We start from the raw sequence: 17611 nt of genomic DNA on the forward strand, positions 1-17611 counted from the left end.
TGTCTCTTTCCCCATCTTTCCCTGTCTGTCTTTGTCTCTCTGTCTGTCTCTTTCCCCGTCTGTCTCTTTCCCCGTCTGTCTCTTTCCCCGTCTGTCTCTTTCCCCGTCTGTCTCTTTCCCCGTCTGTCTCTTTCCCCGTCTGTCTCTTTCCTCGTCTGTCTCTTTCCTCGTCTGTCTCTTTCCTCGTCTGTCTCTTTCCTCGTCTATCTTTGCCCGTCTGTCTTTGCCCGTCTCTGTCTGTCTCTTTCCTTGTCTGTCTCTCTCTGTCTCTTTCCCTGTCTGCCTCTGTCTGTCTCTTTCTCTGTGTGTCTTTCTGTCTGTATTTTTCTGTCTGTCTTTTTTTTCCTATCTGTCTCTGTCTGTCTCTGTGTCTTTCCCTGTGTGTCTCTTTCTCTGTCTGTGCCTGTCTGTCTGTCTCTGTCTGTCTGTCTCTCAGTCTGTGTCTGTCTGTGTCTGTCTCTCCACCGACATCATATTACGTCACACATAAGACTATGAATGTCCTTTGTTCCTATAGCAACCAATCATAGCTCTTATTCATAGCCTGTAGCTCGCAGCTCCATTCAGTTTAATGGAGGCAGGTTTTTTGGAGAGTAACTAAAGCGCGGGTTTAGATTTTCTTGTCAACACATAGGCTATGACAATCCCTGAGTCACATGAGTGTGCAAAATTTTGTGATTCTAAATGCGACGGTGCGGATTCCTTTAGCGGACATACACACACACACACACACATACATACACACACATACTGTACATACACACATACATTCAGCTTTATATATTAAATAATTTGGTGAATCAGGGAAAGAGTCGAGGAGTATTTTTTTTAAATAAACTATTTGTGTGTGCATTTTTCTTTTTACTTACTGGGTAAAATGGGGATGTCTGAGAGACACCTCTCCATTACTAACACTAGGGCTTGATGTCAGCTGTGTTTTTGACAATTCAAAGCTGTCATCAACACTAATTACCCCGATTAACAAAACACTAAGGCAATCAGGAAGGGACAAGGTGAAGAGCCAGAATTGCAGCATTTCATGTGATGCTCTACTCCTGGGGCAGCTGACAGCTGCTATTTTTAGGTTGGGAAGTAGCAATTGCCCATGGACCTTACCATACTGATAATATCAGCTCTCAGCTGTCTGCTTTACCTTTTTTTATTTTTATTTTAGATTTTTTATTTATGACAACTAGCTTTAATTTAAAGAGCGTATTATATATATACAGTAGTATGTAAAAGATTATGTTAAAAATGCATTGCGTATGGTTTCCATACACATGACATACGGATGCTTGGTAAGAAAACATCGCACACTCGCATAGCATTCGTATAACATACAGAATGACAGTCGGCCAACTTTTCAGGATGAACATCTGAGTGATTATATATACGCAGATGCAAGCGAACCATAAATCACGAGATTTCAGAGGTTTCTTTTAATATAGACTTACTTTTCCTCTTCTCCCAAATGCATCAAACTGAATATCTCCATATGCATCGGTGGGGAGCTCTTTTGTATGCTTCTTATAATTCCATTTATCGCTTGTGTTGACCTGTGTGCCTTCAATATGCTGCATCTTGCTGTATCCACACTTACATATACTATCCCTGCAATGATTCACATATTAATTTGCAACAGACGTTGTCCAAGTCTATTTCCTTTTAATAATACAAATAACCATAAAGGAATAACATTATCATTCACTTATTCCCTTCCTGATTAATAGATATGTTCAGTAGTGCTAGTTAATGTAAGAAATTTTTTAATTTAATGCTTGCTAAAAACTTCAACCATCTTTGCGATATTTACACTTTTTATTTCTTTTGTTTACAGTTCTTTTTTTTGGAGATTGACCACCGCTGCTAGACAGCAGAAAATGAGCAGTGCTTACAAGCTCTATCCTACTGAGCTTGTGAACACAGTTGTTGTGATTTTTGTCCTAAAGACGGAGACCAACAGAAGAATAAAATCACTCTTTTTAACACGATTTTGGACTGGATTCCACCTTTGCAGCAGCGCGGTGTTGTTTAACCCTTTCCTTGTTCTGCTTTGTGCAAGTTTTAATAAGCGGTAACCTGTAAATGTGTTTTGTTTTAAGCACTATTGACAATATCCATACTTTAAGATGTACATAACACTTTAATTATTTGACTAGATTATAGTAGAGTAGGTTAAAAGGGTTATTATACCACTAATAGGTATCACCTATCATGTCATATATTTGCCTAAGTTGAATGTTTCTCATATTCAGTTTTGATAACTGTTATTGACCAAACAATTGCAGTGCTTGCAAGCTCTTTCCTGGAGAGATTGTAAGCGCTGCTCCTCTGCTCACTGTTAGCTCCCAATCCGGCCAGCTTAGCGCCACTGCCATTTTCTGATGTTGCAGAGGCAAAGCCATCTCATACAGCAACATCTGAGAGCACATAGTTGAGCCCAAATATAAAACAATGGAAAAAAAGCAAGTGTGTATTTAAAGGGTTTTTTTTGTCCCCTGGCTGGTCTGTTTTAAAAACCAATATGTGCTTTTATTACCCTCCCCATGTATAGTGCTCAGCCTATGCCTCCTGCCATGTTGTCCGATACAGCCCCTGCTGTGATTGACACCTCACAGTCAATGCACAATCTCTATTGAGAGCCTGGTGTGGACGGAACAGCTCCAAGCTCTGCTACACTCAATTCTTTGATAAAGTCATAATGGCTGCACCCAGTAATCTAAGTTAAACATGGTTAGAATCTCTTTGCCTACAACATGCTGCTCTCATATGAAGAAGCAAAAGCCTGCTGATATATTCCCTTTAAGCTCAATACATGTTTTAATATTACTAAATCTGACAGTTGCTTACTGTAATTTTGAATCCTTCGTATATGTCACACATTCCCTCTTCTTAAAGTTCTCCTGGATATATTTGACAGCATCCTGAGGAAGGAGACAATAAGATTTAAAGTGAAATATAAGAAGTATATTACACATTGAAAAACACAATAAAAAACTTACTAACTCATCCAGAGACAATTCAATACTACGAGACATGCTGGAGTATAGAGAGCGGGAGCTGTCCAGCATTCGACCCCTGTGACTCTTCATTCTGGCTAAATCTGTAGAATTTTCCAACAATCTAAGAAGAAAAGAAATAACAATTATGAGTCACTGTGTATAGCTGATATTTTTAGCTATGATTCATTTATGGGTAAGAGAATACCATATTTATATTTTATTATCAAGATATTTCCTTCTTTATCTGTCAAGTATGTTGTATGTGAACATGTTAAAGGGGTTGTCCATGACTAGGTCAAACCCTTCTTAAATACGATCTCCCACTTTGTAAAATACAAAAATTCTCTGTCAGGTGCTTTATAGAAATCATGGGACTCCATAGCAGAAGTCCATGTGTATTAAAATTCTTTCATGGCCCTCATAAAGTAATATGCCAATAAAAGTCCCCACCAAGCACAGCATCATATGCCCACAGTAAAGTCGTCCACAGTACCCTTCAGACCCACAGTATGATGACCCTATATCCCCCCCTGCAAAGTATGATGTGACTAACACAGTATGATGCCCCCACAGGGTCCCCAACACATCTCTCCACACAATATGATGGTTCCAACACAGACCTCCATACAGTATAATGGCCCCACAACCCTCCACTCTTTATGATGGACCCCACACAACCCTCCACACTGTAAAATGGCCTACAAACAGATCCGTATAGCTCTCCAAACAGTATAATGGCCCGCACACAATCCACCACAGTAAGTTAGACCCCATATAACCCTTCAAACAGTATAACACACAAAGCTCTCTAAACAGTATAACTGGCCTCTATAAAGCCTTCCAAACAGTATAATAGCCTCCACATAGCCCTCCAAATATTATAATGGCCTTGCTATAGCCCTCCAAATATTATAATGGCCCCAAAATAGGCCTTCAAATATTATAATGGCCCCCATATAGCCCTCCAAACGGTATAAGGGCTCCAAGAAATACTCATTGATTTAAAATAAATACTCATCTGCCTCTCTCTGATCCTGCACTGCTCCAGTATCTGCAGCGTGTGTTCTGAAGCTTTGTACAGCTCTGCAAAGCAGGTGCGCTGTAGCGATGTCATAGCTCAGACACACAGGGAGAATAATGGAGGGGAGTGCTGACAGCTCCCTGCTCCATCATTATATTCAATTGTATCTGCATCAAAGATGCAGATACAGCTGAAAGTGAGATGCTACAAAGGCTCTATAACAGTACACCACTGTGGCGCCCCTGAGCCTCCAGGCTCTACAGGGTACTGCACCTGACTTAGGGTGGGATATTCATCCTGGGTTTGGAGGAGGGCAGTGTCGATTCCACTACATTCAACATCACACATACACACCATTTGCCCTTCCATGATTGGGGACCAGGCTAGGGTCGGGTCTGTAGGGTGGACTAGTGGGCCTCCCACCCACTGTTTCAGGGTTCCGAGAGGGGGAGGGGTGATGTCCGGGGGAGCAAGGAGCGACTACAGAGAGAGCCGAAGGAGAGTGAGGAGGAAATGGGTGGAACTGGTGAGACGGAGGAGAACACGGACGCTGAGGGGATACAGAGCTCCCCCAGGTGCGGCGCAGACGGGGTGCAGAGCCCTATGTTAGAGGGAACTTTATGGCCTTTAACAAATCTGCCAAGTGAGGAGGTTTCAAGTGTCCTTCACCCACCTCAAGTGCCAGCAGCAAACAGAGTCGGGACCACGGTCCAGTCCAACAAAGGACTTATGCTGCCAGCTAAACGGGACGGAACTTAAAATACAGAGAAGGGACCCTGTGTAGCTATAGGTCATGGGGACCCATTACACACCACCCCTGCGCTTCGGCGCTATGGACTACCAGCACTATCATCCTCCCTTGGGTTTAGCTCTACCTTTGGAGAGCTGAAACACCCAAGCTGCATTACCATCCACCCTAGCAGAGAGGGACCTTCCGCAGCGGCGGCGTCCCTCATAGCCGCATACCACAGGTGACGTCCTGAGATAACTTCTCCCAACTCCACTTCATCTTTTATTGACACCTTGGGGCCAAAGAACCGGGCTAAACCATTGTGACAACCCAAGCCATCGCAGGCACGGTGACGAGTATAACCCCAGGCTCCGTGGGCGCGTCACAATCATTATTAGTATATTGATGTACAAGCATGGCAAGTGCAAAGAGTGCAATATAGTAAAATATAGGGTAAAGTGCATCAGTTTACATAAGTAAAATTTCATATCTGCATATATTTCATACAGTGATTATAAAGAGCAGAAAGTGTCAATTTGGATAAAAAATAATCATGTGTCACTAACAATCTGATGGGAGACTCACCCATAAACTACAACTCATCACATATATGTCAATATCGGCTTCTAGTTTAAATTTCTGCGCATGTCTATGCGTTCCATAGTGAGTCTCCAATATACAAACTATATTTAGGTGCCAGCACCTAAGCGCTGCACGGTTGTGTTCCAAGACCAGTACATCATCACAACTCCCTGGCACCCGTGCAGTCGCAGTATATGTGACAAGATTTCAGGTGCCATCTTGGGCAGAGGACAATTTACATCAGTGCTGTAGGTATTGGTATACTTCAGTAGCCATCTTTGTTAGATACATATGTGTAGCGCCCCTGAAGCCCTCAGGGTGCTACAAGGTTCTGCATCCCCACCAGGATGCAGGGCCTACCCCCCGTAGGGACCTAGCACCCCAGTGGCGGTAACACCAAAGACCCAGTTAATCCCAGTTTTCCCCAACAATACCCCATACAATGGTCCCTAGCTAGGGTGGGACCATGGATGGCCTCCTAGAGGTGGAGCCACTCCAGTCCACTAGTTGACCGGGTGGGAGGGGCAGACTGTGGAGAGTAGTCGGGAACACAGGAAGTCAGATGACTCCCTGACTCGGGTTGACGGTGACCTGGTACCCAGGAGAGGTGGTTGCCGGTGGAGTACAGTGGAGTACTCTCGGAACTACGCACCGACGGGGTGCAGCACCCTAGGACAGGAAAGAGCTTCAAGCCGACCTGTTAACACCTGCACAGAAAAAGGGACCATCAAGGACCTTGCTGACCCTAAAGAATCCGAAGACTCAGTAGCAAAGGGAGAGTCGGGGACAGGACCAGAGACTCCTTCCCCACAGGGTTCACGCTACTGTCAGGTGGACAGAAGTGGACAAACCACAGACCGGAGGCCCCTAGTGTTCCATACCATGGGGACCCACTTACCAGAGACAGGTGCAGGGGAAGAAGGTACCAGAGAACCAAACTGGCACTGAGACGAAGGGGACCTGGAGGCAAAACCAGCCGGCCTCGGGCAACCAGTTAACATCCAAAGTGAGTAAACCAGTTGCACTGAATACCTGTCTGGACTCCTTCTTCTGACGCCCATCGCATCATACACCCACTGGGGCAATACCCTACTTGCGGAGGGACTACCATATTAGCTGCTAATACCATCAGCCTCAGTAGAGACATTTTACAGTGGCGGCTCCCTACACATAGCTGCAACACCGCAAGTGGCGTCAGGAATAAACGTTTTTCACCAATCTCCTGTAAATATCCCCATTACAAAAAGGGCCCAGGGCACGGAAACGGGTAACGGCCACCAACATGACATTCCCAATAGAGACACTGCCCGGAACCAAGTAACCCATATCCCTGGGTGCTACATCCCTTTTTCCTGGTGTCATGAACAGGATTGAACTGGACCCAGTCAAACCGGGTGACGTGTGTGTGTCGCCCGGGGACCAGGGGGTACTCAGATCCGGGCCACGGGGTCACTCCTGTGGGTATCACGGTAGCGTGACCCGGTCTGTGATCCCAGGCTCCACAGTAAAAGGGGATTTGGTAAGGGAGATTGTCCGTGACGCCACCCACGGTTGTGGTGATTGTGTGGACACCACCGCTGCTCTGTATGGGGATCCCGGGAGTGGTGACAGGGAGCAGCTTTGTTGTTATTTCTCCCCTCCGTGGGTAGGGGTTGGTTGTCCCGGGGCCCGGTGATGGGGTAGGGGTGGATGGCAGGCCGGGTGCGGGCCTGGTGAGGTGCAGGGTCGCAGGGGCAGCACTGTCCCGCACGGCACGGTGGTACTCACTCAGCCAGAAATCAGGACAGAAATCAGAACACTCGGCTGGATGGACGGGTCCCACAGACGGCTGCGGTGTTTTCCCCTGACCCAGTTTGGTGGTGTAAGTCCTTTCTTCCACCTCCGTGCACGCTCCTCCTGCGCTCCGGCTTCCAGCTGGCTCCCCGGTTCGGTACCGGTGGGCCACCGCCCAGCCCCGGCTACCTACGGTTCCACCAACTGTCTCCCCGGCTCCCTGCAGACGGCCCCTACCGTCTGCCTGACTCTCCGCTGCATGAGGGCCCTAGGCTCCAATCCTAGGCCCCAGTCTGCGTCTGCCTCTCTGCAGACCTCCTCTCTCTTCCTCTCCTAGGACTTGACTGGGCTTGTTTCCTGCCTCAGGCCAGCTAACTCCTGGGTGGGCGTCTCCATCTCCTGACTCCGCCCACCTGGTGTGTCTGTCTGAGCCCGAGGCAGAAAGCAGGTCACTTTGGGGATGTCTGCTGTGAACTGCTGGGGGTGAGGGGGTGTGTGTGTTGTTATCTGTGGCCCCTGGCTTGTCCAGGGTGCCACATGTGCCTTAAAAACTGTTATATGGACTGAACTTTATTGTTTGAAAAACCGCCGCCATTATGCTGTGAAAAATAACTGCGCTACAGGAGACTAAAAGGCGAGAAAAGAAAACCTTGCCCCTGGGAGTATCCGGAATGTAAAACGAAACCGGAAGCAGGGAGCTCGGAGGCCCTGCACCAGAATGCCTCCAGGACTGCGACAAGCAACATGTCTGCACCAGGGGATTGTGCCAGTGTCCCAGTTCAACCAGGGACCGGGATCGCAGAGAGGCTAGAGGCAAGGGTCCAGCAGCTGTGCTGGACTCTGCGTGCGGCACACCTGCAGCAAGTCGAGAAGTGGAAGGCGGAGATGATGGAAGTGGTAGCAGCCATGCGGGCTCAAGCGAGTGGAGCGCAGCTTGACCAGGCTGCCCTGAATCATCTACCGGGATCTGTCCTCGACCAGGCCGTGTCACCGCCAGAGCCAAAGAGACCAGAAGTGGTTGCATCACCTTCTCCGCTGGAGGAGGACAAAGTGTTACCAGCGTCTCCTGCCAGACCAGAAGTGGTCGCATCACCTTCTCCACTGGAGAAGGAGCAAGCTTCGTCCTCTGATGCAGTGACGGCAGCCCAGGCGATGATGTCATCAAGAACCACGGAGGAGGCCGCCACCAGTGCTGACGACTGTCCCAAGGTACTGTGCCCAGTTGCTGTCGGGGCTGTGGCAGCGAGCTACCATGATCCAGGTAGCGGGAAAGCAGTGCTCGTCACCTTGAAGTGGACCCATGTCGAGGAGGACACCCGTGGAGGCTGCCAGGCTATGATCACCCAATTGGTCCGGGAGCGGGAGCAGCGGGAGGCGCGGAGGGCGCAGGCGGAGGTCAGAGACCTGCAGGAGAAGCAGCGCCTGCGGCTCGCAACCTACTGCACCCGGGGCGTGATGTACCAGGGTGTTGTTGAACGATTCAGCATCAAAAGGGGATGGGGGCTAATTGCAGAGCCCGGCCTGAAGGAGGGAGTGTTCATCTCCTATCAGGATGTGAGACCACATATCCCCAAAGGACACCCTGATCGGGACTTGCATATGGGTGTGCGTGACAAGGTTGCCTACACCCGGCACTATGTAGAGCGGGGCTGGTATGCCCTTGATGTGGAAGTTATTGCTGAAAAGCCAGCCCCCGCTCCCACTTCAGCACTCAGTGCAGCACCAGTCACTCAGCTGCTACCAGGAGGCAGCGCAGCTGCACACAGACTCTAAAGGGTGCTTTACACACTGCGACATCGCTAGCGATCTCGTTAGCGTTGTGACACGCCAGATCGCAGCTGCGATCTGCCGAGATCGCGCATGTGACCGGCGCTATAAAAACGACCTATGTGCGATCTCGGCAGATCGCATCTGCGATCTGGCGTGTCACATCGCTAATGAGATTGCTAGCGATGTCGCAGCGTGTAAAGCACCCTTAAGTGCTGATCCCAGGAGGACAAGTGAACCTGATGGCCCCTACCCAGCACCCTGGTAGCCTTGACCTGATATGCTACTAGTAATACTGTTTACTGTTTGTTGTTTGTTGTTTGAACATTGGACTGTTCCAGATTGACCAAGTTACCAGGTTAATGTGTTGAAAAATAAAATGAAAATGTGTTACCAGTTTTACCTTGCAGCCCGAGGATGTGCTGAAATTAACCAAGGGGGAATATAGCACCCCTGAAGCCCTCAGGGTGCTAGAAGGTTCTGTATTTCCACCAGGATGCAGGGCCTACCCCCTTAGGGACCCAGTGCCGGTAACACCAAAAACCCAGGTAATCCCAGTTTTCCCCAACAATCCCCCATACAATGGTACCTAGCTAGGGTGGGACCATGGATGGCCACCTAAAGGTGGACCCACTCCAGTCCACTAGTTGACCAGGTGGGAGGGGCAGACTGTGGATGACAGGGACCTGGAGGCGAAACCAGCCAACCTCGGGCAACCAATTAACATCCAAAGTGAGTAAACCAGTTGCACTGAATACCTGTCTGGACTCCTTCTTCCGATGCCCACCGCATCATACACTCGCTGGGGCAATACCCTACTTGTGGAGGGACTACCATACTAGCTGCTAATATCATCAGCCCCAGTAGAGACAATTTGCAGCGGCAGCTCCCTACATATAGCCGCAACACTGCAAGTGGCGTCACAAATAAACTTTATTCACCAATCCCCTATAAATATACCCATTACAAAAAGGGCCCAGGCTCGGAACCAGGTAACGGCCACCATCGTGACATTCCCAATAGAGACACTGCCCGGAACTGAGCACCCCATATTCCTGGGTGCTACATATGTGTCACGGTCAGCTCTCTGTTGTAGAGTTTAGTATAGGTCCTGGGTCTGAGACTTAGGGGTACTTTGCACGCTGCGACATCACAAGCCGATGCTGTGATGCCGTGCGCGATAGTCCCCGCCCCCGTCGCAGCTGCGATATCCTTGTGATAGCTGCCGTAGCGAACATTATCGCTACGGCAGCTTCACATGGACTCACCTGTCCTGGGACGTCGCTCTGGCCGGCAACCCGCCTCCTTATTAAGGGGGCGGGTCGTGCGGCGTAACAGCGACGTCACACGGCAGGCGGCCAATAGGAGCGGAGGGGCGGAGATGAGCGGGATGTAAACATCCCGCCCACCTCCTTCCTTCCGCATATCCTACGGAAGCCACGGTGACGCCGGTAGGAGATGTACCTCGCTTCTGCGACTTCACACACAGCGATGTGTGCTGCCGCAGTAGCGAGGAACAACATCGGACCGTCACGTCAGCGTAATTATGGATTACGCCGACGCTGCACTGATGATACGATTACGACGCTTTTGCGCTCGTTAATCGTATCATCGAACCTTTACACACTACGATGTCGCATGCGATGCCGGAAGTACGTCATTTTCAATTTGACCCCACCGACATCGCACCTGCGATGTCGTAGTGTGCAAAGCCCACCTTACTTTACATTGTGAGACTCTGCCGATTAAATAAATTCATTTTCATTTGGGGAGGAGAAGAGAAGTGTTTCTGGTTTGGACCACTTCCAAATCCTATATATTCCCTCTACTTCCAGCAGAGGGTGTCGGTTATATCCATTAATTTGGAAGTTTGGTCAGGAGGAGATAGGAGCTAGAGAAACCCTCTCTCTATTCTGTTTTTTAGGCTGCAGCATAGGTGTTGGCTGCAGCAGTTCATGGTGAGCTGGTTGTATGGTATGGACATTTCTTAGTCGTCTGTTATCTTCCCCCTTTTATGTTCTTTTGCCTTGTGCACTTTTAGTGACTCCTTTGGGTGTGGTTGCCGTGTGTACGAGTTGTCACTTTCCCCTGTCCGAGTCTGGTTGTGGTGGTTGCTGTTTACAGTCCCGGCTCACCCCTTGGGTGGGGGTGGGGGGTGGAAATTACATCAAGGCTAGGACAGGAGTCAGGGCCAGGTCGGGGGCACAGACCTGCCTTCCTTGAAGGGTACCTCCGGGTGTGAGGATGAGCGCAGGGGCCCCAGCCTTAGGGCCAGCATAAGTTACCCTGTGTTCCCTGGGAACCCATGACAATATGTCCAATCTTCTTAAAACAGAGGGTAATAAACCCAAATAGTGATAGACTAGTATAGTACATTCACCAAAAAAAGATATACTATAGAAGAAATATCTGAGGTAAATGGCAGAATACTTAGTACAAGATTCTACACCTTAAGCTACTAGGATTCTCCCCACTCCTGGAGCAGATACCCAATAATACATCTTATAGAAACCTAACCCTTTCAATGCCCACTTAAAGCAAATAAGGGGATAAGAATAACATAATATGGGCCACTATTCGAACCTCAAAATGGAGAAGCATACAGGTAATGATGGCAAAAGCATATTTAAATTATTTATTCGTACATTAGTAAAAAAAAAAATTGTCAGGGAAGCTATGAAGCAATATTTATGAATTACTTAAAAAAAAAAAAAAAGAAAAGAAAAACAGTAGAACAGTAGATAGATGTGTCTTCTTCCTCAGAATGTTCAAATTTCATGTACAAGATCTGTAAAATACAATATAGAAGTGAATAACCCCTTCAAACATTGGTCGGATTGGTACGCCCTAAATTGCTGTGCGTTCCCGCAAATGGGCATACCAGTCCTTGTTGGCGATTGTACGGGCACAGTAATTGTGCCAGCATAATCACCACTGAGAGCAGGGCTTACATGACAGCTAAACCTCAGCTCTCATAGCCAAAGCAGATCCCCGCGCTGCCTCTGGCTTTTTAACCCCCTAAATGCTGCGATCAATAGTGATTACAGCACTTATGGGACTGGGAAATGGAGTGCTTTCCCTCTCCTGATTGGGACCCCCGTCATGTGTTCACGGGGGCTCGAGCGGTGCGATGGCAACCTGAGGTAAATGATGACCTCTGGAATACCTGGCTACAGTGGCCTGTTAGACCATGCCTCTAAGAGGTGATATATCAGTGTCTCATTGACATGTATAATGTATTGCAATGCTGGTGCATTGCAATACATTATATGGTACCAACGATCAGACAAATAAACAGTAAAATCCTATATAGGGACTAAGTAAAAAGGTTTTTTTTTAAAAAAAAAAATGGTGAGGCAAAGAACCTTTATTTTGCAGAAAAGCATTTTTTAGTCTGATAGTTGCCAAACCTAAAAAAAACTTTATATATCTGGCATTGCTGTAATTGTATTTAACTGAGGAATCAAATCACTTAAAACACAAGGTGAATGGCGTAAAAAAATAATAATACAGCCAATTCTTCCACTGCTGTTGATTTGTTTACTCTGCCTCTCAAAAATCGTAATAAGGGCTCATTCACATGACCGTTCCATTTGTACTGGTTAGTTCCTGATTTTATGCGGACCCACGGACAGGACCATGTTTTCAATGTCTTTTGTGTAGGATCGGATGGCACGCGGTAGCACTTCCGTTTGCATCCGATCCTACAAAAAAACACATCGGATGCCGTATGTCCGTTCCGTTATTATGGGACACGTCCTATTCTGTTCCGTAATAACAGACCGTGCCTCAATACAAGTCAATGGGTCCAAAAAATACCTGGAAGCCGCACGGAAGCTCTTCCGTGTGACCTCCGTCGGGTGCCCATGCAGTCTGTGTCCCGCTCCAGCCCCACGGCTGCCCGCACTGCAGTGTGTCAATGTCTGCCTGCACTGCAGTATCAGCAGCTTCTCACACTGCAGTGCGGGCAGCCGCGGGGATAAGCGCTGCTGTCAAGAGGTTAGATGAGATCATTACCTGCTGTGATGATCTCCTGACGTCAGCACTGTCACTGCCTTCTATGCCCGCTGCGTTCTCACATCACGTCTCGCGGGCGGCCTGAGACTGTCACTAGCAGTGACGTCACGGGCTCCCGCGATACTGCTGAGAACGCGGCGGGCATAGAAGTCATTGACAAGCGCTGACATCAAGAGTGCAGGAGATCGTCACAGCAGGTAATGATCTCATCTAACCTCCTGACAGCAGCGCCCGTCATCCCCTGCAGTGACCTGGGCTGACCTCATGATGTCACTGCACTACTCTCCCAGCCAATGGGGAACATTCTGTTCTTCATTGACTGGGACAGTGACTATGGTATGGATCGTCGTGTGGCCCTCTTATTGGATTACGCCAGACCCGGATTTGATTGTTCTTTTCAATAAATTGGTAAAAGAGGGAATGTTTTGGAGAGTGTTTTTTTTCAAATAAAACTTTTTTTTGTTGTCTATTTTTTTTTTTTATTACTGACTGGGTTGGTGATGTCGGGTATCTGATAGACGCTTGACATCAGTAACCCCAGGGCCTGGTGCCAGGTGACATTACACATCTGGCATCAACCCCATATATTACCCCGTTTGCCACCGCACCAGGGCAATAGGATGAGTTGGGAAAAAGCGTCAGGATTGGCACATCTAATGGATGCGCCACTTCTGGGGCGGCTGTGGCCTGCTATTTGTAGGCTGGGGAGTGTCCAATAACAGTGGACCTCCCTAGTCTGAGAATACTAGACCCCAGCTGTCTGCTTTACCTTGGCTGGTGATCCAATTTGGGGGGACCCTGTATTTTTTGTTTTAAATTATTTAATTTAAATAACAAGTGTGAGGTGCCCTCTGTTTTGGATTACCAGCCAAGGTGAAGCTGCCAGCTGTGGTTTGCAGGCTGCCGCTGTCTGCTTTACCCTAGCCGGCTACAAAAGATAGGGGGACCCCACGTCGTGTTTTTTTTAATTATTTATTTAATTTTTGGCTAAATACAAGGCTAAGCACCCTTTAGTGCACCATGAAAGTCACTAAAGGGTGCCAGCTTAGAATATGCAGGGGGGTAGGACATTATATATATATCTTTCTCATCTATCTATCACCTATATATTATCTATCTATCCCTCTGTTCATTCATTCATTCTTTCATTCATCCCTCTATCTCTCTGTCTCTATATCTATCCATCTCTATATCTACTCATCTATTTATCTTTCTTGCTGCTTCTGTTTTTTGTGGTCCGCAAATAAAACGGAAGTCACACGGATGACACACGGACCGTATACGGAACGGAACAAATGTCACACGAATGCATCCGTGAAAAAAACGGACCGTTTTTTGCAGACCGCAAACATGGAACAGTCATGTGAATATAGCCTAAGGCTCGACATTTGTCCTGTACTCTACGCAGATTTTTTTACACCGGGGATTACATGTAAATCTCATGAAAACATGATTCACACACAATTCCCAATGGAAAATTCACAGTAATGAGGCAGGGGAAGTTCCTTTGAACTCCCATCTAGACTGTGACGTGGCGGTGTCCATGTTTTTATGTGTCTTTTAGGCATGTACAAAAGTGCAGTCAACAACATAGTCTGGAGTAACTCTACTGCTTCATTATAGTGAATGGATCTTTCAGGGGTTTCATCTGAATCACGTATTTCGGAGATGTAGATGTAGACCCACATGTAAGTGCTCAGAATAAAGCACAGGATAAAAGTGAACTAATACAAAATGCTGTGTAACCGAAATTGCCACCAAAAGCATTCAACTCAACCAACAAAAAAACAAGTCCTCTCTCAGGTCTGTCATCTGTTAACGGAAATATATGGGGCTTCCACGTTACTTGTAGCACAAAGGCTCTAAAAAAGAGTTATGGCTCCCCACCAAGAAAAAAAGAAATCCAGCAAAATCTGCACTCCCAAATCCAAATGCCCCTCTCCCTTCTGAGCATCACAGTGTATCTAAATCACAGATAATGTCCACTTTCGGTGTTAGGAAAGACCACCTAATTTATGGGATATGTGTCTCCAGAAGCACAAGCTGGGCACAATGTATGGACACTACAATGTACTGGGCATTACAAGGGCTTATTTGCAATTTTTAATTCTGCAACATTCACTGTGCTTGAATCCGTGGGTGTTTTCCAGAGACAAGATTATCACTACTAACGAATATGAATTCCCAGAGGGGTGTAATTTCCAAATTTGTGGTCATTTGAAGGTGTTCTGCTATTCTGGAACTTAAGGGCTCTACAAATGAAGTCCGCAAACTATTCTAGGAAAATCTGTGCTGCAAAACTTAAATGTCGCTTTTTCCCTTCTGAGCACTGCAATGTGGACGCACAGTACTGTACAGTCCCATGTGGGGTATTGCCACGTTCAGAAGAAATTGTGTAACACATTATGGTGCCTGTTTCATCCATTCCCCTTGCCAAATTTGGAACCCTGGGGCTAAAACATCATTTTAGTGGTAAAAATATAATTATTTTTTGTTCAGCGCCCAATAGTATAACATATTGTGACACACCTGTGGTGTCAATATGCTCACTGCACCCCTAGATTAAATCACTGAGGGGTGTAGTTTGTAAAATTACATCACTTGTGGGGGATTACTGCTGTTCTGGCACCTCAGGGGATTTTTCGATGTGACATGGCACCCACAAATCATTCCAGAAAATTCTGAAATCTAATGTGGTGCTCCTTCCCTTTTGCGCTTTGAACTTTACTTCAAAAGTTGTTTTTTACTACATATGAGATATTGGCGCATGCAGAAGAAATTGTGTAACAAATTGTATGGTTCATTTTCTCCTACTACCCTTTTTGAAAAATAAAGCTTTAGGGCCAAAGCAAAATTTTATGGAAAAAAAATAATATTTTTTTTGTTTTCTCAGCAAAATGTTATACAATTCTGTGAATCAACTGAGGGATAAAAATGCTCAATACACCCCTAGATAAATTCATTGAGAGGCAGAGGTGTAGTTTCCAGAATGGTTTCACTTGTTGCTGGTTTCTGGCATGTCAGGGGATCTGTCAGGGCCAGGTGGACGAGCAGACCCAGGAGGTGGATCCACTGGGCCGAACTCCTAGATGGTGGTAAGGGGTCCGGTAGCTGGAGCACTATAGGCAGCAGAACAGTCCGTGCACACGAGTATAACGGAGAAGTCCCTGGGACCACGGAGTCACTGGTGGTAGTCCGGGTGACGCAGCTCAGGTTCGGAAGCCGAGAAGATGTCAGGCGGGGTCCGGAACCTTTGGAACGAGATGACGGGTCACCGCAGGGATCCGAGATGGTACGGACTGTCAGGATGGCAGATGGACAGCGTTCGGGGTTCGGCAGGACCGGATGGCGAGGCAGGCACGGCTCTACAAGAGAGATAGGTGAGTATATCACATAGACACCAGGAGACCTGACTCCTAGCTTAAGAAACACGAAGATCAGGCCCCGCCACCTTGGACATTAAACCCCTTTATACCCTGTACCTGTTTGCGTCATTTCCTGTTAGTGGACGCTGGCCCTTTAAGAAAGGGTCAATGACCGCGCGCGCGCCCTAATGCGCATGCGCGCGGCCCGAGTGCCAGAAGCCAGAGCAGGAAGCTGCGAGGAGGAAGCAGCAGGGCCGGGCTGGGGCTGAGAAGCCGACGGGCGCCGGGAGCGGGGACCAGGACGCTGGGGACGCGCCGGCAAAGGGTGCTGGAGAGCGGGGAGCGGCGGTAACCGGACCGAGGAACCGGGAAGCGAGGCAGGGGAGCCGGGGAGCGTGACAGGTGAGCCGGAGGGCAGCGCAGGGGATCCGGGGAGCGTGACAGTACCCCCCCCCCACGCCCTTTCCTCGCAACCGGGACAGGAAGGCACGGATCAGTGGAGTACCCACATTCTCCCGGGGCTCCCAGGACCTATCCTCAGGACCATACCCTGCCCAGTCCACCAGGAAGAACTGTCGACCCCGTACGGTCTTCATGGCCACGATATCCCTTACCGCATAGATGTCGTCATCGGCAATAGGAGGAGGAGACGAACTGGCAGCAGCGGAGAAGGGACCAAGGACAACCGGCTTGAGCAGGGAGACGTGGAATGAGTTGGGTATCCTCATCGTGGCCGGGAGCTGTAGCTTGTAGGAGACCTCATTGATCTTGTTGAGGACTTTAAACGGCCTGATGTAGCGAGGACCCAGCTTGTAGGATGGTATCTTCAATCGGACGTACTTGGATGCAAGCCAGACTAGATCTCCAGGAGAGAAACACGGAGGGTCCAGACGTCTCTTGTCTGCGTGTCTTTTCATCCGCAGGGAAGCACGCCCAAGGGACGCCTTGACAGAGTCCCAAATGGTTGCAAAGTCACGGGCTACAGTATCAGCAGCAGGGACATCCGAAGAAGGGGATACAGGCAATGGGACGGAGGGCTGAAGTCCGTAAATGACATGGAAGGGAGAGCTGGAGGACGACTCACTGATGTGGTGGTTATGGGAGAATTCAGCCCAAGGAAGAAGCGTGGACCAGTCGTCGTGATGGGCGTTGACATAGTGACGTAAGAAAGAGGTCAAGATTTGATTGACCCTCTCCACTTGGCCATTAGACTGAGGATGGTATGCAGATGAAAAGTCCACAGTCACTCCCAGATGTTTGCAGAGAGCCCTCCAGAAGCGGGAGGTGAACTGAGTTCCTCTGTCGGATACGATGTGTGATGGAAAGGCATGCAAGCGGAAGATGTGATGTTATA

At 48.0% G+C, this 17611-nt stretch overlaps 1 protein-coding gene across 2 annotated transcripts in view; it reads right to left on the minus strand.

The window, feature by feature from the left end:
• The window catches only part of TRPM8 (transient receptor potential cation channel subfamily M member 8), a 184002-nt gene that overhangs the window by 101705 nt on the left and 64686 nt on the right, over positions 1–17611 (minus strand). For both annotated transcript variants that reach the window (XM_075317472.1, XM_075317473.1), the window contains 3 exons: positions 3003–3123; positions 2851–2924; positions 1455–1611 (listed from right to left, as the gene is read on the minus strand). In XM_075317472.1, the coding sequence (XP_075173587.1) occupies positions 1455–1611; positions 2851–2924; positions 3003–3123 (352 nt within the window). The remainder of the gene's footprint in view (positions 1–1454; positions 1612–2850; positions 2925–3002; positions 3124–17611) is intronic.

Source organism: Anomaloglossus baeobatrachus, chromosome 7 (genome assembly GCF_048569485.1).
Source record: "Anomaloglossus baeobatrachus isolate aAnoBae1 chromosome 7, aAnoBae1.hap1, whole genome shotgun sequence".
NCBI lineage: Eukaryota > Metazoa > Chordata > Amphibia > Anura > Aromobatidae > Anomaloglossus > Anomaloglossus baeobatrachus.